This window comes from Arachis ipaensis, chromosome B05 (genome assembly GCF_000816755.2).
Source record: "Arachis ipaensis cultivar K30076 chromosome B05, Araip1.1, whole genome shotgun sequence".
Classification (NCBI taxonomy): Eukaryota; Viridiplantae; Streptophyta; class Magnoliopsida; order Fabales; family Fabaceae; genus Arachis; species Arachis ipaensis.
In genome coordinates, this window is record NC_029789.2 from 95299733 (window position 1) to 95316978 (window position 17246).

Here is a 17246-nt window from a genome sequence, read left to right on the forward strand (position 1 = left end):
GGTAACGCATGGTTGGAAGAAGGCAATAGGAAAGCAGAAGTTTAAAAGCAACAAAGCATCTCCAGATGCTTATCTGAAATTCCCACCAATGAATTACGTAAGTATTTCTATCTTATTTTATATTTTATTTATATTTTAATTATCAAAACCTCATAACCATTTGAATCCGCCTGACTGAGATTTACAAGGATGACCATAGCTTGCTTCAAGCCGACAATCTTCCTGGGATCGACGCTTACTCACGTAAGGTTTATTACTTGGACGACCCAGTGCACTTGCTGGTTAGTTACGCGGAGTTGTGAAGAAGTGTTGAGATCACAATTTTGCGCTACCAATAAGTCATTATTGTAGAATGGAAAACATAACAAACACACAATTCTTACTAATCCTAAATTATAAACTATGAATCATTTTGCATCTTGTAAATGAAATTCATCAACTTTGACCTTAATCTACTATCTATTATATATAAAGGGGATAGGAGAGAGTGGGCATCTAATTTGTTTCTTAAAATACTCTTCTTCATATATGAATAACAACAATGAAATTTAAGCCATCAGAACATTGACTATGCCTCAAAGGGTAAGAAAAAGATTGCAATTTATATTAAATATGTATAATACAGATACAAGTATATTGAGAAATTAAACATTATTATTAGCTTGCTTTTTCTATCAATATTATTAAGAATGAGATGTCATTCTTAGTTTGAACTACTAAAGTGTTGGGAAATTTTCAGTGGCCATTCATTATGCCTTTGATGTGAGGAATAAAACCTTCACACCCGAGGATTTGGATTGGTTTGAGCACCGTAAAAGATAAGACCCTTTCTACTATCTTGTGACTATATGGGAATCTCTGCTATCCTCCTTGTTGGAATATGATGTCAAACCCCACCAGTCAGTCTTAGATTAAACTCTAATATTCTATAACTTGATGAATACTTGATGTCAAGACATAGGTGAAAGACATTTTTGGCTAGAAGCACCAATGGAACATACATTGGGGAACTTTGCATAAGTAGTTAAGGTAATAAATAAATCTGTCTCTATGACAACATGCTTTCGTGGAAACTCATGACTCTTAGCTTAAGCAATGAACGAACCTATAGTGCATTGGCGTCTGTAGTTATCATATTCATAAGTTCCCCATATGAGAACTTCTTTTGACCTTCGTTAGTTAGCCTAAAAGATTTTCTAACCTTCATAAAAAAAAATCTAGCTTCAAGTTTATGGAATAATAGTAAACATTCATGCATTCATGCTCATATATAAACATTTGAATTTTGAACTCCATAGTAAAAAAGCTAGTAATATTTAGGTCCTCTTCACTCACTGAGTATAAAGTTTACCCATTTTGTAAGAAATTTTTTGTGTGCCTTCAATGAGAGAACAACATCCCACAGCCAACAAAAACGATTAACAACAACATCCTGAAATTATTTCCAAAAATTTCTTCAAAGTTCAAACTTAGCAGTATCACTAGAAAATGAAGGATTAGAGTAGTGATCTGTATTTTTTCTATTGCAATAAATACTAATCACAGAGTTATATACCATTAGTCACATGCATGAATCGAAATGTGGCCGATCAATTTTTCCTATTTTGATAGCACCACCCACCAAAGATCGCTACAAGAATTTGACAAAATTAGCGATGGACTTTTGTGAGAAATATTTTTTATCACTGATGAGCGAAAATTAAAGCTCACAGATACCGACAAGTATACCAGATCGTGCAAGTAATACTACAGTGACTGGATATCGTTCCCACGAAGATTAGAGGATTGAGAAAGCAAATATCATATTAAATACCTAATTAGATTAAAATAACATGGATTGATGAGGGCAAAATTTGTATCTTGCTTGGAACCTTTAGTGCTTGAATACTTTACAGACAGTGAACCTAGATGTTGATTGAGAGAAGAGAATGATGGTGAGAGTTAAGGGCTTTGGAGATGTTTATGCACTTAGAAAAACCAAATCTTGGTTACTTATTTTGAAGTATGCAAAGATCCTTCATAACAAATCTTTAGTAACTGATTTTCAATTCCTTGGTTGTTCAGTTTCTCTTTAATTAACCAATTGTCAGTTAATTAATTAAAGAGGTTAAGCATAAAACCTTATTTAGTTTCTAATAAGATTTAAAAGTAGTGCTTAGGTCGAATTATATGTTACTTATTCAAGCTAGTCCTATCCAGTTAAACCTTAGAAGAAAACACAATTTTCAAAAGTTGTTCTAATCTGAATTTCACTTATTCAAAATTAGAGTGATTGAAAATTATATATGTGTTGCACACTAATTGAACCACTATTCCAACCCAAATTCAAACAGTCATGTGAAAGAGTTTTCGAGCTTTAATTCAAGTATTAAATTTTCTAATTATAATAAAAGAATTCAAAAGGGATTGACATACCTTTCGAGACCACTAATCGGAACGAAGAACAAATAACTCAATCATGAAATAGATCAATGCAAGACTTCAAAATAGAATAAACTTAGATTAATAATCCATAGAAAACATAAACAGTGCTCCTAACCCTTTTGACAGAGGATTAGTTACCTATGGAGGAATGAAAGAAAACAAGAAGAAACTATGCTGAAGAACCGAGATGTCTTCCTCTGTGAACAAAGTTCACTTATTTATATCCTAATTCTAGAATTCAAATTCAAAGTATCCTAATCTCATCTTTCGGAAAGAGATAAGATAACTAACTAATGACTTCAAATTTGAATCAAAACAATAATCCAAATCTAATCTTGAAACAAATCCTAACAACCAAATATTTTATGTTTCTAGAAAGAATTAATAACTAATCTTCTGAAATCTTGAATCTTTTGGATGTGATTAAGGCTTCTAATGATGTGTATGATTGAGACTGTGCCTTAATTGTTACATCTTGGGAGTTTGGAAAGTGTCTTTACGCTTGGCTTGTATAGAGGACTTTGGGAGTGTGTCCCAATTACACTATCAAGAGAGCTATCTGCCAGACTTCTAGTAAGGTACGCTAGGCATGCATGTTTGGAGAGAGGGACCACCAGGCGTGGGGCCTTGGCCCCCGGGCGTGCATGGTGAAGTATGGGTGCTATTTTTCACGTCCAAAAAATGATGGTAGTGTGTGGTTCAAACTAAACGTCCACTATATATATATATATCATTTTGAAGCTCTGAATGTTAGCTTTTTAACGCAATTAGAACTGTCTCATTTGGACCTCTTTAGCTCAAGTTATGATCACCTGAGTATGAAGAGGTCAGCGTTGAGATCTTGTATGCTGGGCTTCTAGACATGCACGCTGGGCTTGTGTGTTTGTGCTCCAGTTTTCTCCCTTTTGGGCACGGTTTTCCTACTTAGGGTACGGTTTTACTACCCTTAAATTATAGTTGTGTTTTCCTTGTAAAAAACTTTATTTTTTGCTTATTTTGTAGCCAAAAACTCCTGAAAATACAAAAACACTATCCAACTCCAAATGTTTGATTATTTATGAAATTTCATTAGAAAACATAAGAAATTTGATTAAAACCTAAGAAAATAAATGAAAAAGAACCTTAAAAATTGCTTAAGATGATGTATCATCAGTCACTTCTGTCACTAACTAGCGAGGAATCAATGGCATACAAATGACAAAATTAATGAACAGTAACAAAATATCCAAACTTAAGAAAACCAACTGATTAGCGAGAGATTCACGAGTAAGTTTGTTTCTCACAAATTGAGTTTTGTAGCTAAAAAAAGAGCAGGAAAATTCTCGCTAATTTGTCACAAATTAATTAGTGAGTGACAATGTTCTAGTAAATCAGTTACTTAGGAGTTCAATAGAATAAAAGTAAATTAGTGAGGGATATTGTTGTCACTGTTCCGTCGCAAATGTTTGATATAAATCAGAGAGAAACAATTCACACACTAGTTCGTCGCTAAATAAACTTTGTGCGAAATAGTAAGGAACAATGTTCCTAGATAATTCATCACAAATACTTGAAATGCATTTTGTGATGGACAATTTCCTAGCTAATGTGTCACTAAAGTTTTTATTTTTAGCGAGCAAGTAGTTTCTCCTAAATTTGTCACATAATATTGTAAAATTCAAATTAGGTTAGCGACGGAAAATGCCCTAATATTCAAATCCTTATGCTCAAGTCATAAGTTAATGATAATAAGGTGGCACGACTCAAGGAAGATTTATAATACATGTATATAGTTAAAATAAATTATTAAACGAGAATCTTGAAAGGATTTAAATGAAAACTGCTAGCATAATACACACACGCAGTGTCTGAAAGCAGTTGACTAGGATTACAATGATGAAAGCAGTTGACAACAATATTTTCTATCTCTCCCAATAATTACATCAAGGCTTCTATAGGCAAGTTTTCAAAATGAAATACATATATATCATAAAATTTTTCAGAATAAAGAAAGAGAAAAATCAACAACAAAATATAAACAGAGCTCAAGATCACTTCGCCATCTTCCAAACAAACTCCAAATCACTGTGGAGTATTAAGACCTGCATCTGAAAAAAATAGATATATACAGAATGAGAACCCCTGACCCATGTGTTTCCAATACAATAAAAATGCCAAGTAAATACAATATAAGGTAACGAAAACTCACTAAGTAATCTTAAACATCCACATAACAATCTTTCCATCCTAGATTCTCACTAATCCATGATTAGGCAACTATCTGAAGGGATTCTACTCTAATTCACTTTCTTCTTTATTTTCACAACTCACCAACTTCAACCAGAACAACCTTCAGATCGTTTGAACTCATTGATCATATCTCAATACATCAAATTTCCACGCAAAGCAAGTGGAATCACTCTACTGTATCTACCCAGAGAGCTCAAATTATCTCATTCAATATTTATCTTTATTATTCATTCATTTCACCATTTCATATCACCAAGGACAGCCCTCAGCGTCAACCGACACTAGCATGAGGGACTTCTCAGATATGCAAACACAAGCAAGATAAACAAATAAACCACAAGTATAGTCAACTAAAGCAATTAGCACAAAGTCATTTAATATGCACAAATTAACAAGCCAAAACTATAGCAAACCCAAACAAAGCAATTAAGTGCAAATGATGCATGTCTGCCCTATGGCTAATGAGCTCATCTGTCAGTTATATAGCCAAAACTCGACACACTTGGTAGCTAACCCGGATATCGTCTCTCAACACGAAGGAATCCTCAACTTTCCAAGAGGGAATCCTTAACCTCCCATTTAGAGAGAGACTGTGATGTAATGATGGGGAATCCTAAACCTCACTCGTTCATACCACAGCCAGAAATTGAATCGAAAAAAATTCTTAACCTTCTCTATTCAATTCCCTGATGTAACAAGAGAGGAAATTCTCAACCTTGGCGGCCCACTGCAACAAGAAAGGGAATCCTCAACCTCAGCTTGTCTATCACAACAAGAGAGAGAATCCTCAATCTTAACTTGCCTATACGTGAGCGGGATAAAGCCACCGTCCTTACCACATCAATCCAAATCTCAATTATAATGACAACACGAGAGAGGGAATCCTCAACCTCAACTCGCCTATTCATTCAGGGATATAGTGCCTGTCACATTCTTGGAATATAGTGCCCGACACACTTCTCAATCTTAATCTCATCAAAATCTTCATTTATTGTATATAACGTATAATCCGAAGGGAATCCTCAACCTCTCCAATCCATCATCAATTTACCAAAATCAGGCTTCCTACTCCCCATCACTCATTATCAAACTTGTACTCAATCTTATTTCACTTCATTCATAGTCATATTCATAATCAATGATCGTCATCTTTTATTATCATAATCATTCTCATCTTCCTTAATCGAATCAATCATCATCTTTCCTCATCATGATGATCATGTTCGTCATCCTCAATCAAAATCAACCATCATCTTTCCCCATTATCATAACCATTCTTATCATACTTAATCATAATCAATCATCATCATTACATTTAATCCATCGTTCTTCAATTCACTAACTCAACTCATACATTCTCATTCTTAACTCCTCTACCCTCTATTATATTGGCTCTAGACTCATAACAGGGTTTACAGAGGTTTAGAAGGCGCGAAGAATGGTTGAGAACTTAAAAATTCACGTTTCAGTAAAACAGGGGTGATTGTGCATGTATGCACATTTTACGTACGCATGAGTGTAAACTTGAAAATCTCGCGTATGCAGACCACCTTCGCATATGCTTCAGTGTCAAAAGACATGGTCGTGTATGTGAGCCACATTCGCGTATGTGAGAGCACTTAGCCGAGCTAAATGCTCACGTACGCATGAGTGTTTTTTGCATACGCATGCATACCAGGTTTTCAAAAGCTGATATGCCATAGAATTTAATTTTCCAGCCCAATTTTCAAACTTGTATAACTTTTTATACAAAATTCATTTTTCAATCATTCTTGAACCGTTGGAAAGATTTTTAAATAAATTTTCAAAAAAATCTAGTTTTATTGAATTCTCAACTCCGAGGACTGAGTTACGGCCCACCGAATTTGGTCAAAATTCATTTTTACCCAAAAATAGAATTTTCCAATTTCCTCAAACCTCATCAACTCATTGTCCTAAAATAAACCAAAACCATACAAAAGCAATTCCTACATAGTTTTAACATACATATCATCATTCAACAGCCTCCCTAACCATTCATCAGCTAGCAATTTAACTTCCAATTATAAAATTATCAAAGCCTCATTTCTTCAACAATAAATTCCACAATCTCCAACTCAATCACAAACCTAATCATTCATTCCAACAATCTCCATCATTATTCAATAACTACTAACCCAACCAAATTTCACATCATATTCTCACATTCGAATTCGTCAACTCATCAATTTCATCAATTTTCATCAATAACTCATAAACCACCAGTCACTATTCACAATCAAATCCAACAACTCAACAATTACAACATTTTAATTTCAACCAATCATGCAATTTAATCATATTCTTAAGGGAATCTAGCCTAGGACTTCATATCACATTACATGATATTTAAATAAAACTTAAATCGTACCTCTTAGGAAGCCAAAATCAACCTTCAAATCTTGAAATCCACTAAGTCCAAATTCCAATTTTACCTCCGCCAAGCTCAAGCACCACCAACAATCAATTCAATACCTCCAATACTTAATCTACACTAATTTCACATAATATACACAATACTCAATAACTAGGGCTTCATAAAAGTTCATATATACATAGGGAGAGTAGTTCTTACCTTTACCCACTGAATTTAGTGATGAAACTTAGCTAGAACTTAAGTTAGAGCTCCCCCTAAACACATGAATCACCAAGTTTCATGAACACACAAGCTAATAACGTGATTTTCACACCAAAACCAAAACTGGAGATTGGTGAAGGAAGTGCTTACTAAAATGTTTAGATAGAATTGAAGATGGCGAGATAGGCTTCGCGTGGCCGCAAATGGTATGGTGATTAAAGCTCTAGTAGTTATGGAGCTTTGAAGATCACAAGGGGTTCAGGGTTTTCTCTCTTCTTCCTCTCTTCTCCTCAGCCATGTATCTCTCGATTTAGCCCGATGGCCCAATTTTGGGCTAAAACCTCTAAGATTAGTGTTTTAATGCGTATTCTAATTATTTTCACTTCCCCTATAATGAATTTTAATTTCTTATTCCTCTTCACTCATAAATATCTGGAGAAGTACTGCCAAAGGCATCAGGACGTCGTGAATAGTACGAAGGCGAGTTTCTCAAATCTGGAGTATCGCATCTCAACGTTTTGGAGAAACCTTACTTATGAAGTATACAGGGATTTGTGTCCTTTGCTCGTCTTCTTGGATGAGAGCTGCTGCTATCGCTTCCTCCATTATAAAAATGTAGAGGTAAAAAGTCTCTCCCATTCTTGGTCTTGAGAGTATGGGGGCTTTGCTAGTATTCTTTTGAAGTGCTGAAAAGCCTCTTCGCATTTCACATATGAACAATGTGCCCTTTTTCATGAGTTTGAAGAAATGGATGGCTTTTTGGGCCGAGGCTCCGAGGAAGCATGAGAGAGCACTGAGTTGTCCTGTTAGTCTTTAGACGTCCTTGAGGTTTACAGGGCTGCTCATCTCAAGGATGGCCTTAAACTTTTTTGGGTTTATCTCTACTCCTCGTTGTGTGATCATGAAACCCAGGAACTTCCCGACCTCCATGCTAAAGGTGCACTTTGTCAGGTTGAGACGCATTTCTTGCTTCCTTAATGCACCCAATATAAGCTTTAGGTCCTTAATGACTTCCTCTCTAGTTTGAGTTTTGGCTATCATGTCGTCAATGTAGACCTCCAATTTGGTCCCCGAGAGATCTTTAAAGATCTTGGTGACGAGCCGCTGGTAGGTAGCCTCAAAATTTTTCAGTTTAAAGGGCATGGCTGTATAGCAGTATGTGTCTTCGGGGGTTATGAACGCGGTTTTCTTCTCGTCTGGTCGGTGCATTGGTATCTGATTGTACCCAGAGCACATGTCCATAAAGCTGAGGTACTAGTCTCCCAAGGCAGCATCTACTACTCCATCAATGTTTGGCAAAAGGGAAGTCATCTTTTGGACAAGATTTGTTCAGTGACTCTGTTGCGGTGGCTTTGTAGGTTTTCATTTCGGAGTCCGAGTTTGTCGAAGGCTATTCTAAAAAGGATGTTTGAATTAACTCTGGTGTCTACTAGTATTCGTTTTACTAATCCGATTCTGACCTTTACTGACAGACAGGGGGTCGTGTTTTGTCTTTCACGGCTAGTACTTGAAGATCTTTTTTCAGCTTTGACTTGGATTTTTTCGGTGCATCTTTTCCCGTAATCACATTCACTATTATAGTCGGGTCAGTTTCTGGGCTTTCCTAGTGCGCTTGTCTCATCATTCTAGGATTTCACCCTTCTCGCTCTGGTGATCTTTCACGTTCGACTTTTCGGGGTTCCCGGATGATCTTGGCAAAATCAGGAAGTTTGCTGTCTCGGATGGCTTGTTCTAGGGCATCTTTATGGTCGAAGCAGTCTTGAGTCTTGTGGTCGTATCTCCTGTGATAGTCGCAATATAGGCTTTTGTTGTCGCCTGTTCATTCCTTCAATTGTCGTGCCTTCAGGAGGATGTCTCGCTCTGCTATCTGGTGATAGATTTCTGTAATCAGGGCTGGTAGGGGTGTGTAGTTTGTGAATTTTCCCACTCTGGGTGGTCGGTTGGTGGGGGCGGGTTTTAAGTACTCATTTGGGGGTTTCTTTGGGAAGGGTTTGCTTTGTGGCACCGTCTTGCCAAGGTGGTGCCTATTGGCGGCCACGACTTGGCTGACCTCTTCATTGTTTATGTACTCCCTTGCCACGTTCTGAATTTCATGCATTGTCCACACTGATTTGGTGGTTAAGTGCTTCCAAAATTCTTCATTCATGAGTCCGTTAGTCAGATAAAGGCTGGCCAGGGAGTCCGTGAGCCTGTCGACCGTTAGGCACCGTCATTGAACCTGTCGAGGTACTTTCTCGTGGGTTCGTCTTGTCGTTGGGTGACTCCGAGCAGGATGATCGAGTGCTTAGCTTTGGCAATTCTAGTAGTAAATTGTGCCATAAACTTCCTGGAGATATCGTCAAAAACGGCGATCGAGTCGTTCGGCAGGGCGTTAAACCAGGAATTCTCTGCTTCGAACTGTGTTGGCGGCTCCTTCCAGGTTCATCCTAGCTTCGAAAGTCATTAGGTGTTCCTAGGGGTCTTTGATACTATTGTATTTCATATCGGTCGGTTTGTCAAAACCTTTTGGTAGCTTGGCTTTTAGGATTCTTTCAGAGAACGGGGTGGCTCCTATTATGATGTACTCGCTTTTTGTCCTTTGGGATCTTGGCGGTTCCTTCTATCTTTATCACTTCGTTGGCATTCTGGTTCGTGGGAGATGCTACGATTTTGGCGTTTACTATGATACTGATCAGGGGATTTCTTGTTTCGGGTATCTCGCCGTGATCGACTCTTAGAGGTCGTTTGACTTGTATGTTCTAGCTAGTATCGCTCTTTGGAAACATTTTGGCCCTCTAGGGTCTGTACCCTCCCAAACAGCTCTTGAATTATCTGGATCGCCTTTTCTCTCAAGCCGTCGATATTTTTGGGAATCCCGTTTTCTCGTACTTGTACTGCACTAGTTACCTTCCTGTGGGTTGGCAGGGGAGTATTGCTTTATGGCTTGTATGTTAGGTTTGGTGGGTCTGGTTCATGGTGATGACTTAAGGATCGCTCCTCGAATTCCTCCACCATGCTGTCAAGACATGGCTGGTCCCCATAGATGGCACCAATGTACAAGATGTCACTCGTACAGGTTGTGAGAGGGATCAGATACTAGCGGTCTTGATGATGACATGTCAGACTCTTGGATCGGTGGGGGGCGATACCTACAAAGACACTCTGATGCTCAAGTCGGAATAGATCTGAGAGGTATAGGAGGGGATTAGTCACATACCTGAGGGAGCCTTTAGTTCTGTTTATATCATGGTTCTGAAAATCGGACCGGACTAGCTGGTCGAATCGGTTCAACTGGAACCGGCGATAAAAGCGGTCTGGTCTGCTGCCTATAACCGCTAGAGAGAGAACCACTTCAAAACTACCGAACCAGCCGAGAACTGGCCAGTTGTACCGGACCGGTAACCTGCTAGTTCGAATAAAATGACACCGTTTTATTTATCTATATAAAAAAAAGCCAGAACCATTCGTGAACCAACCCCTCCTCCTTTTCCCCCCAATCATTCGTGCACTCCCTAGAGACCTCCGAAACAAAGCAAAACCCTAGCCCTTCATTGCTGCCGCCGTTCCAAGGTCCTCAACACCACCGCCGTCCCTAGGTCCTCAATGCCACTTCTTCTTCCTCTTCCCTATGTCCGGAAACGAGGTAGCTCAGCACGTCATCTTCATCTTCGCTGGCTTCTCTGTTCGTGGCTTAGAGCAGCTCGTCGTCGGTGCGCCTCTTACCGTTGTCTCGCCTATCGCCTCATCTCGCTGGTTGTCGTCCGTGTCTCTGTCGAAGGTTAGTGGTCCTGCTTTCAATTCTTTGCTTTCACTTCTTCCTTTTAATTTTTGAATGTTTGGTCTTCTACTTTGTTTGAAGTTATGAAATTGTTGTTCAATTTTTTTCTATTTTTCTTGTAATGTTTTGTAACTGCCTGTTGCTGATGGATCTGTCTTGTATTTACTGGTTGGTGATGGCTGTAAAATTTTTTTTCAAATTTACTAATGGCTCGATGGCTCTATTAGTCTGTTTTAGTGTTTTACTGTTTTGTAATTGCTGGAAATTTACTGATGGCTCTGTTTTGTAATTACTAGTTGCTAATGGCTCTTAATTTTTTTGTTCAAATTTACTGATGGCTTTTTTTGTAATTGCTGGTTTTGCTGGGTGAAGGTTTAGTATTTTAGAATATTTTATAATGTGCTAATGTTTGTAATTACTGCCTTTGTTTGTAATTGCTAGGTGAAGGTTTAGTATTTTGTGATTATTGGTTAATATTTTGGTTTGTTTGTTGCTGAATGCTGTAAGCGAAATTTAAATATGGTCTTGTTGATGATTTTTTTATTTCTCATTGTGCTGCGGCTATTTTTAATGTCGTATTTATTTTATTAATTTCAGTTATGGATAAGAGTATTAATCAAGAAGCAATTGTTGATAATAATGCATCTGTGAATAATAATTTGCCTGCCAATCCTGCTATTTCGAATGATGTTGCTAATTCTAATCCCCTAGTACTAACGATAGTCAGTCACAAGGTTCTTCTAATTTACACGGAAGAACAGATTTAGCTTGGAAGTATGTTGCTCTACAAATAGTGAATGAAAAACCACAATATCAATGTTTATTTTATCTACAAGTTTTCAATGGAGGCGAAATTCACAGGATGAAGAAAGATCTAGCAAAGATTATTGGAGACGTGAAAAATGTCCTAAAGTTCCATATGATGTGGAAAAATAGATGAAAAATTTATTGAAAGAAATTCAGACCAACAAAAACAAATGAAAAGTAAGTTTTAGTGAAAAAGGCGGTGATGAGGTAGAGGATGCAATTGATGAAGCAACAGCTCAAGAAGAACAGCAGCATACTTCGAGTCAGCAAGTGGTTGGAGGCGATGCAAAAAAGAAAGTCAAAGTCATTCTTCCTATGTTTGTACCAAGAACAACTCCAGGAGCTCAACCAAGTCTTAAAAGTGTTTTGCAAAATAAAGAGGCGATACACGAGGTTGATAAATGGTTTGCTTGGTGGCTTTTGGATTGTAAAGTTAAATTTAATGTTGTGATGTCACCATTTTTCCAAGATATGCTAGATGGTGTTGCTGGTATTGGACCTGGTTACAAGGGTCCTTCTTATGATAAGTTAAGGGTTCACTTGTTAGCTTATCGTAAAAGAGAATGTCAAATGCTAGTTGATAGTTATAGGAGTGCATGGAGAGAAACTGGATGTACCCTCATGGCTGATGGTTGGACAAATCAAAGACAAAGAACGTTAATTAATTTCCTGGTGTATTGTTCTAAAGGTTTGTGCTTTGTGAAATCAATAGATGCTTCTAGTATCATAAAAAATGCTTCACACTTGTACAGTTTGTTTTCTGAGGTGATTGAATGGATTGGCCATAATGATATTTTGCATGTTGTGACTGACAATGCGGCCAATTATGTTGCTGCTGGTAGGCTTATCAATCAGAAATATGATAATATCTATTGGTCACCATGTGCTACTCATTGCCTTAATCTTATTTTAAAAGATATAAGCAGCATGGCGCATATTTCTAACCTTGCAACATGTGCTTCAAAGATCACAGTATTTGTGTACAATCATATGATTTTCTTATCTTAGCTTAGAAAAAGACCTAATTGGAGAGAAATTGTACGTTTTGGTGCAACCCATTTTGCAATCGTGTTTATCACATCGAAGAGCATCTTTGAGCGTAAAACGGATTCGTAAGCATTGATTGTAGATTCATTCTTTACTAGTCACAAATTAGAAAAGATTTCTACTAATAGAGTTATGAGTGCTATTATTTTGGATAGCAAATTTTGAGATGATTGCTTTACTGCATGTAAACTTGTGGGGCCTCTGATTAAATTGCTGAGGATTGTGGATGCTGATAACAAACCATCTTTGGGATATGTTTATTAAGGAATGCTAAAGGCAGAAGATGCAATTAAAAAGATGTTTAAGCAAAACAAGACTGCATATCAACCGTACACAGATATTATCAACTCAAGATGGGACAAGCGTTTGAAGAAAGATCTTCATGCGGCAGCTTACTTCCTGAATCCTGCATTCTTTTTTAATAAAAATTATAAAGAAGCACCTAATGTTATGCGAGATTTGCTTGATCTTGTTACCTTATTGCAAGTGTAACAATTTGGATTCAGTTGAGGTAATAAAAGAAATATATTTATATAAAGATCGGAAGGAAAACTCTTTTAGACGAGAAGCTATTCTAGCTGCATCTAAACTTAAGCCTGGTAAGAATATTTGAATATTTGTTTAAGTAATAGTAACTTATTTTATGCTTTTATGTTCTTAATTGATAACTTCTAATATGTTATCGTTTTATAATTGGTAGATGAATGGTGGAGGTTATTTGGTAGTTCTGCTCCATGTTTACAAAAGATAGTTATTCGCATTCTTAGCCAAGCATCTGCTTCTTCTAGGTGTGAGAGAAATTGGAGTCTTTTTTACCAGATTCATATAAAAAGAAGAAATAGAATGGAGCATGATAGACTAAATGATATTATTTATGTTACTTATAATTTGCATCTTAAATCTAGGTAATATATGTTTCATGCAATATTATATTATTTCATATGTAATCTTCATCATACAAATTTGTAAATTATCAATTATTCATATATTTTATTTAACTTTTTAGGAAGGAAAAAGAAAAAAGAAAACAAAAGATACAATATAATCCAATTGATTATAAAAGCATCAATTTAGTTGACTTTTGGGTGACGGAAGAGGTTGCAGACAAAGCCTGATCTTTCTAGTAATTTAGATGACTTATTGCGTAAGTATTATAGTTTATTTTCTAATGATTTATTAGAATATTTTTAGTTTATAATATAATGATAATATGTGTATTTTATTAGGTGATATTGATGCTGATTTATATCAAAGTGGTGGTGGTAGTAGTGGTCTTTATGTTGCATCTCTTGATTCTTCTGCTCAAGAGGGTGGAAATGAAGGTGAAGATGATCCCACTGAAGCAAATTTGCAACAAGTTCTTGCAGATTTTGATGATTGATAAATCATGATGTTGGGATTTAATATTTAGATATGTTTATTACTATTTAACTTTTGAGTTTATATTTTGATAAGATCATATGAATTTGGTTGATGATATTTTATATAGTGTTTTAAATTTCGAAGATATTTTAAGATATATATTAGACTATAATTATATTTTAGAATGTTTATTCATAATTTATTTATTATTCTATTCTAAAATGGTTTTTGCAGTTAAACTACTGGTTATACCGGTTGGACCAATAAACCAGTAAACTAGTGATTAGAGTAATTTGATGATCGGTCCGGTTTTCAAAACCTTGGTTTAAATAATGTGTAGTTGTTATCTTATGTTGTTGGCCAAGATAGGATAAAGGAGGTATTTAAATTTGGATGTTAGACTAAGAATTCCTACACCGGTTTGCGATTACTTGGCCTGGGGCCATGGTGGTGACCCAAGCCCGGGTAACCAGGTTCGTCGTTTACTGTGCAAAAGAACCTGGATACCGGGTATAGAATAGTCACCAATGCAAATATCATCAACATTGATATTATTTTATTTTATTTCTTGTTCAATGTTATTTTTTCCTTTAAAATATTTTCGTACTACAAATATTTTTTTTTTCGCTATATCTTTTTCAGCAATGGACTTTAATGTCTCTACTTAATCATCATTGGTGAAGGAATTTTTAAAAAATAAACTTATTAATAGTTTATGAGAGTTTAAATCTTCACAAATTACAAATAAAACTCCTATAAAATTAATCTTTATTATTATTTAACTAATTTTTTGAACAAAATTAAAAAAATAGAGAAGAACCAGGTTGAATTTTACTATAAATACTATAATGCAATGTGATGCCATACATACCAGCATCCTTCCTCCTTTACACTGAGCAGCACCAAGAGCTCCACGAGTTCATCCAACTCCTTAGAGGACTGCCCACCATTTCCAACAGCCTTCGCGGCTTCCTCCCTCAACCACTTTGCCTTCCTCCTCCGTGGGTTTTCCGGCCCCATCGTGCCTGCAATGGCCCGGCCCAACTCATCCGGATCGGGTGTCAAACTGGCCCCCTCGCACACCGTCACTCCCACCCCCATGTCTTTCACCAATAGCCTGGCGTTCACGAACTGGTCAGCCTCCATGGGCCACCCAAGAATCATGACTCCCGCCGTCACAGCCTCCAGCACCGAGTTCCACCCACAGTGGCTCAAGAACCCGCCCACGGCCCGGTGGCCCAAAATCGCCACCTGCGGAGCCCAGCTCCTCACCACAAGACCACGACCCGAAACCCGTTCAGCAAACCCATCTGGTACGGGTCCGCACCCTTCCTTCACGACCCAAACGAATGGAATCATCGATCTTTCCAATCCTAAAGCAAGCCCTTCCATTTGTTGCTTTGTTAACACTTTCTGACTCCCAAAGCAGACATACAAAACTGCACCCTCCTCCCACTTATTCAACCACCTCAGCAAAGTGTCATGTCCTTTTTCGTTCAGGCTCTGGTCGGCCCGATTGAAACCCAACGGGCCGACAGCAAGGACCCTTCGGGGTTTTAAGTCAGCTCGAAGATGGTTCAAATATGGTTCTTCCAAGGCCTGGAACGTGTTGAACACCGATGCCCAGCTTGTGGGATTCGCAAATGCGAATCCCTCTTTGACCAGCTCGGCGTCCGGGTCAGAATCCTTGTATCGGAGGAAAATGGAAGGAAGATGCTCCCGCGGAAACGATGGTGTTCCGGGGAGGCCAGGGAACTCAAACTCTGTGGTTTGCGGCGGAAGGGGAAGGAGGTTCCGCCAGCAGTGGTGGGAGACGGCGGTGAGGAAGGCGCCGGAGGAGAAGAATGCAATTCTCTTGATACCGATTTTGTCAGCGAGTTGTTGAGTCCATCCAAGGAAGAAATCAGAGATGAGAGCCAAAGGGGGGTTGATTTGGGATCTAAACCACTGGATGATTGGGGTTTGGAGTTTAGAGAGGGCGTTGATGAAGGGGTAGTTTCCAGTGTTACCAACCTCACGGACGTTTTCTGCACCCGCGGGGAGGTTGGGGTGAGAAGGGAAAGGGAGCGTAAGTGTATGGATGGTTGTTGTGTGGGTTGTTAAGAGGGGTTCGAGGGTTGGGAGATTGTTTGGTGTGATTATTATGGTGATGGTGAGACCGTATAGTGCTAGTTTGTGGGTGAGGTCTAGGAGCGGGAGCATGTGGCCTTGAGCAGGGTATGGGAACACCAGGATGTGAGGCTTGGACATGGTAGCGTCGGTGATGCCAATGATTTTTCTTTTGACAGGGTGATGCCAATGTTGGCTTCTTAAAAACAGTTTCAAATGTATTTTTACATTCTTTCATCGTTTAATGTTATTGCTTGTATGATTTCACTATCATTTATTAATGTGTGATGCACTCGATAAGAAAAGTATAGGTAATCAATAATATTATAATGTTTATATTTAGTGTATAATTTTTATTTAATTTATTTGTTAGGAATTTATAATAAATTTTAAATATTTAATAATTATTTATTTTTATATTTTAAGAATTATTTATTAATTTTAATTTTTTTTAATAAATTAAATAAATATTTTTAGATACTATAGCAATTATTTTTTAATAAACCTTTAAATCGGGAAATTCTGTACTCTATAATGCTAGAAAAAGTTGGGTGCTACTGTGCTAGCATAAACATTTTCATGGTCACGTGTTTTTTGGTGGTTGAAGCAAGAGATAGTAGCATCCTACGCAGCAACAGATAGTAGCATACTAGCATCCTATCCTATTCTTTGTCCTTTAAAATACTAAAATCTAGTTATTTGCTGTGGTGCTTTTCCATTTTTGTCATCTTTATATGTTCATTCCTAAACTATATACATATATGCATTCTTGTTATAAATATACTATGGTTTTAAAAATTAAACCGATATCAAATCGTTTTAGTTATTAATTTATTGATTAAAAAATTAATGCTTAATCATAATTCAATCAAAATAATCAATTTTTTATAAAATATAAATCTAAGATATACATTA

At 37.1% G+C, this 17246-nt stretch overlaps 1 protein-coding gene across 3 annotated transcripts; it reads right to left on the bottom strand.

Moving 5' to 3' along the window:
- LOC107643743 (UDP-glycosyltransferase 89A2) lies at positions 4184 to 16653 on the bottom strand. 3 transcript variants are annotated; one of them, XM_016347473.2, is made up of 2 exons: positions 15094 to 16650; positions 4184 to 4511 (listed from the first exon to the last, which is right to left on the bottom strand). In XM_016347473.2, coding segments are annotated over exons 1-2 (1380 nt in total). In that variant the 5' UTR covers positions 16473 to 16650; the 3' UTR covers positions 4184 to 4510. The 3 variants fall into 3 exon arrangements, with proteins under 3 accessions (XP_016202959.1, XP_020979815.1, XP_016202957.1); XM_021124156.1 differs by lacking the exon at positions 4184 to 4511 and adding an exon at positions 7017 to 7116 and having other exon boundaries at positions 15094 to 16653; XM_016347471.2 differs by lacking the exon at positions 4184 to 4511 and adding an exon at positions 13217 to 13336 and having other exon boundaries at positions 15094 to 16652.

Bases quoted from the DNA above. Each gene is read 5' to 3' on its own strand.
- LOC107643743 (XM_021124156.1), bottom strand. From the start codon at position 16,472: ATGTCCAAGCCTCACATCCTGGTGTTCCCATACCCTGCTCAAGGCCAC. The intron at 7,117-15,093 runs GTATGTATGGCA...GTGGTGCTTGAG, and splicing joins GTAAAGGAGGAAGGATGCTG to CTTGGCGGAGGTAAAATTGG.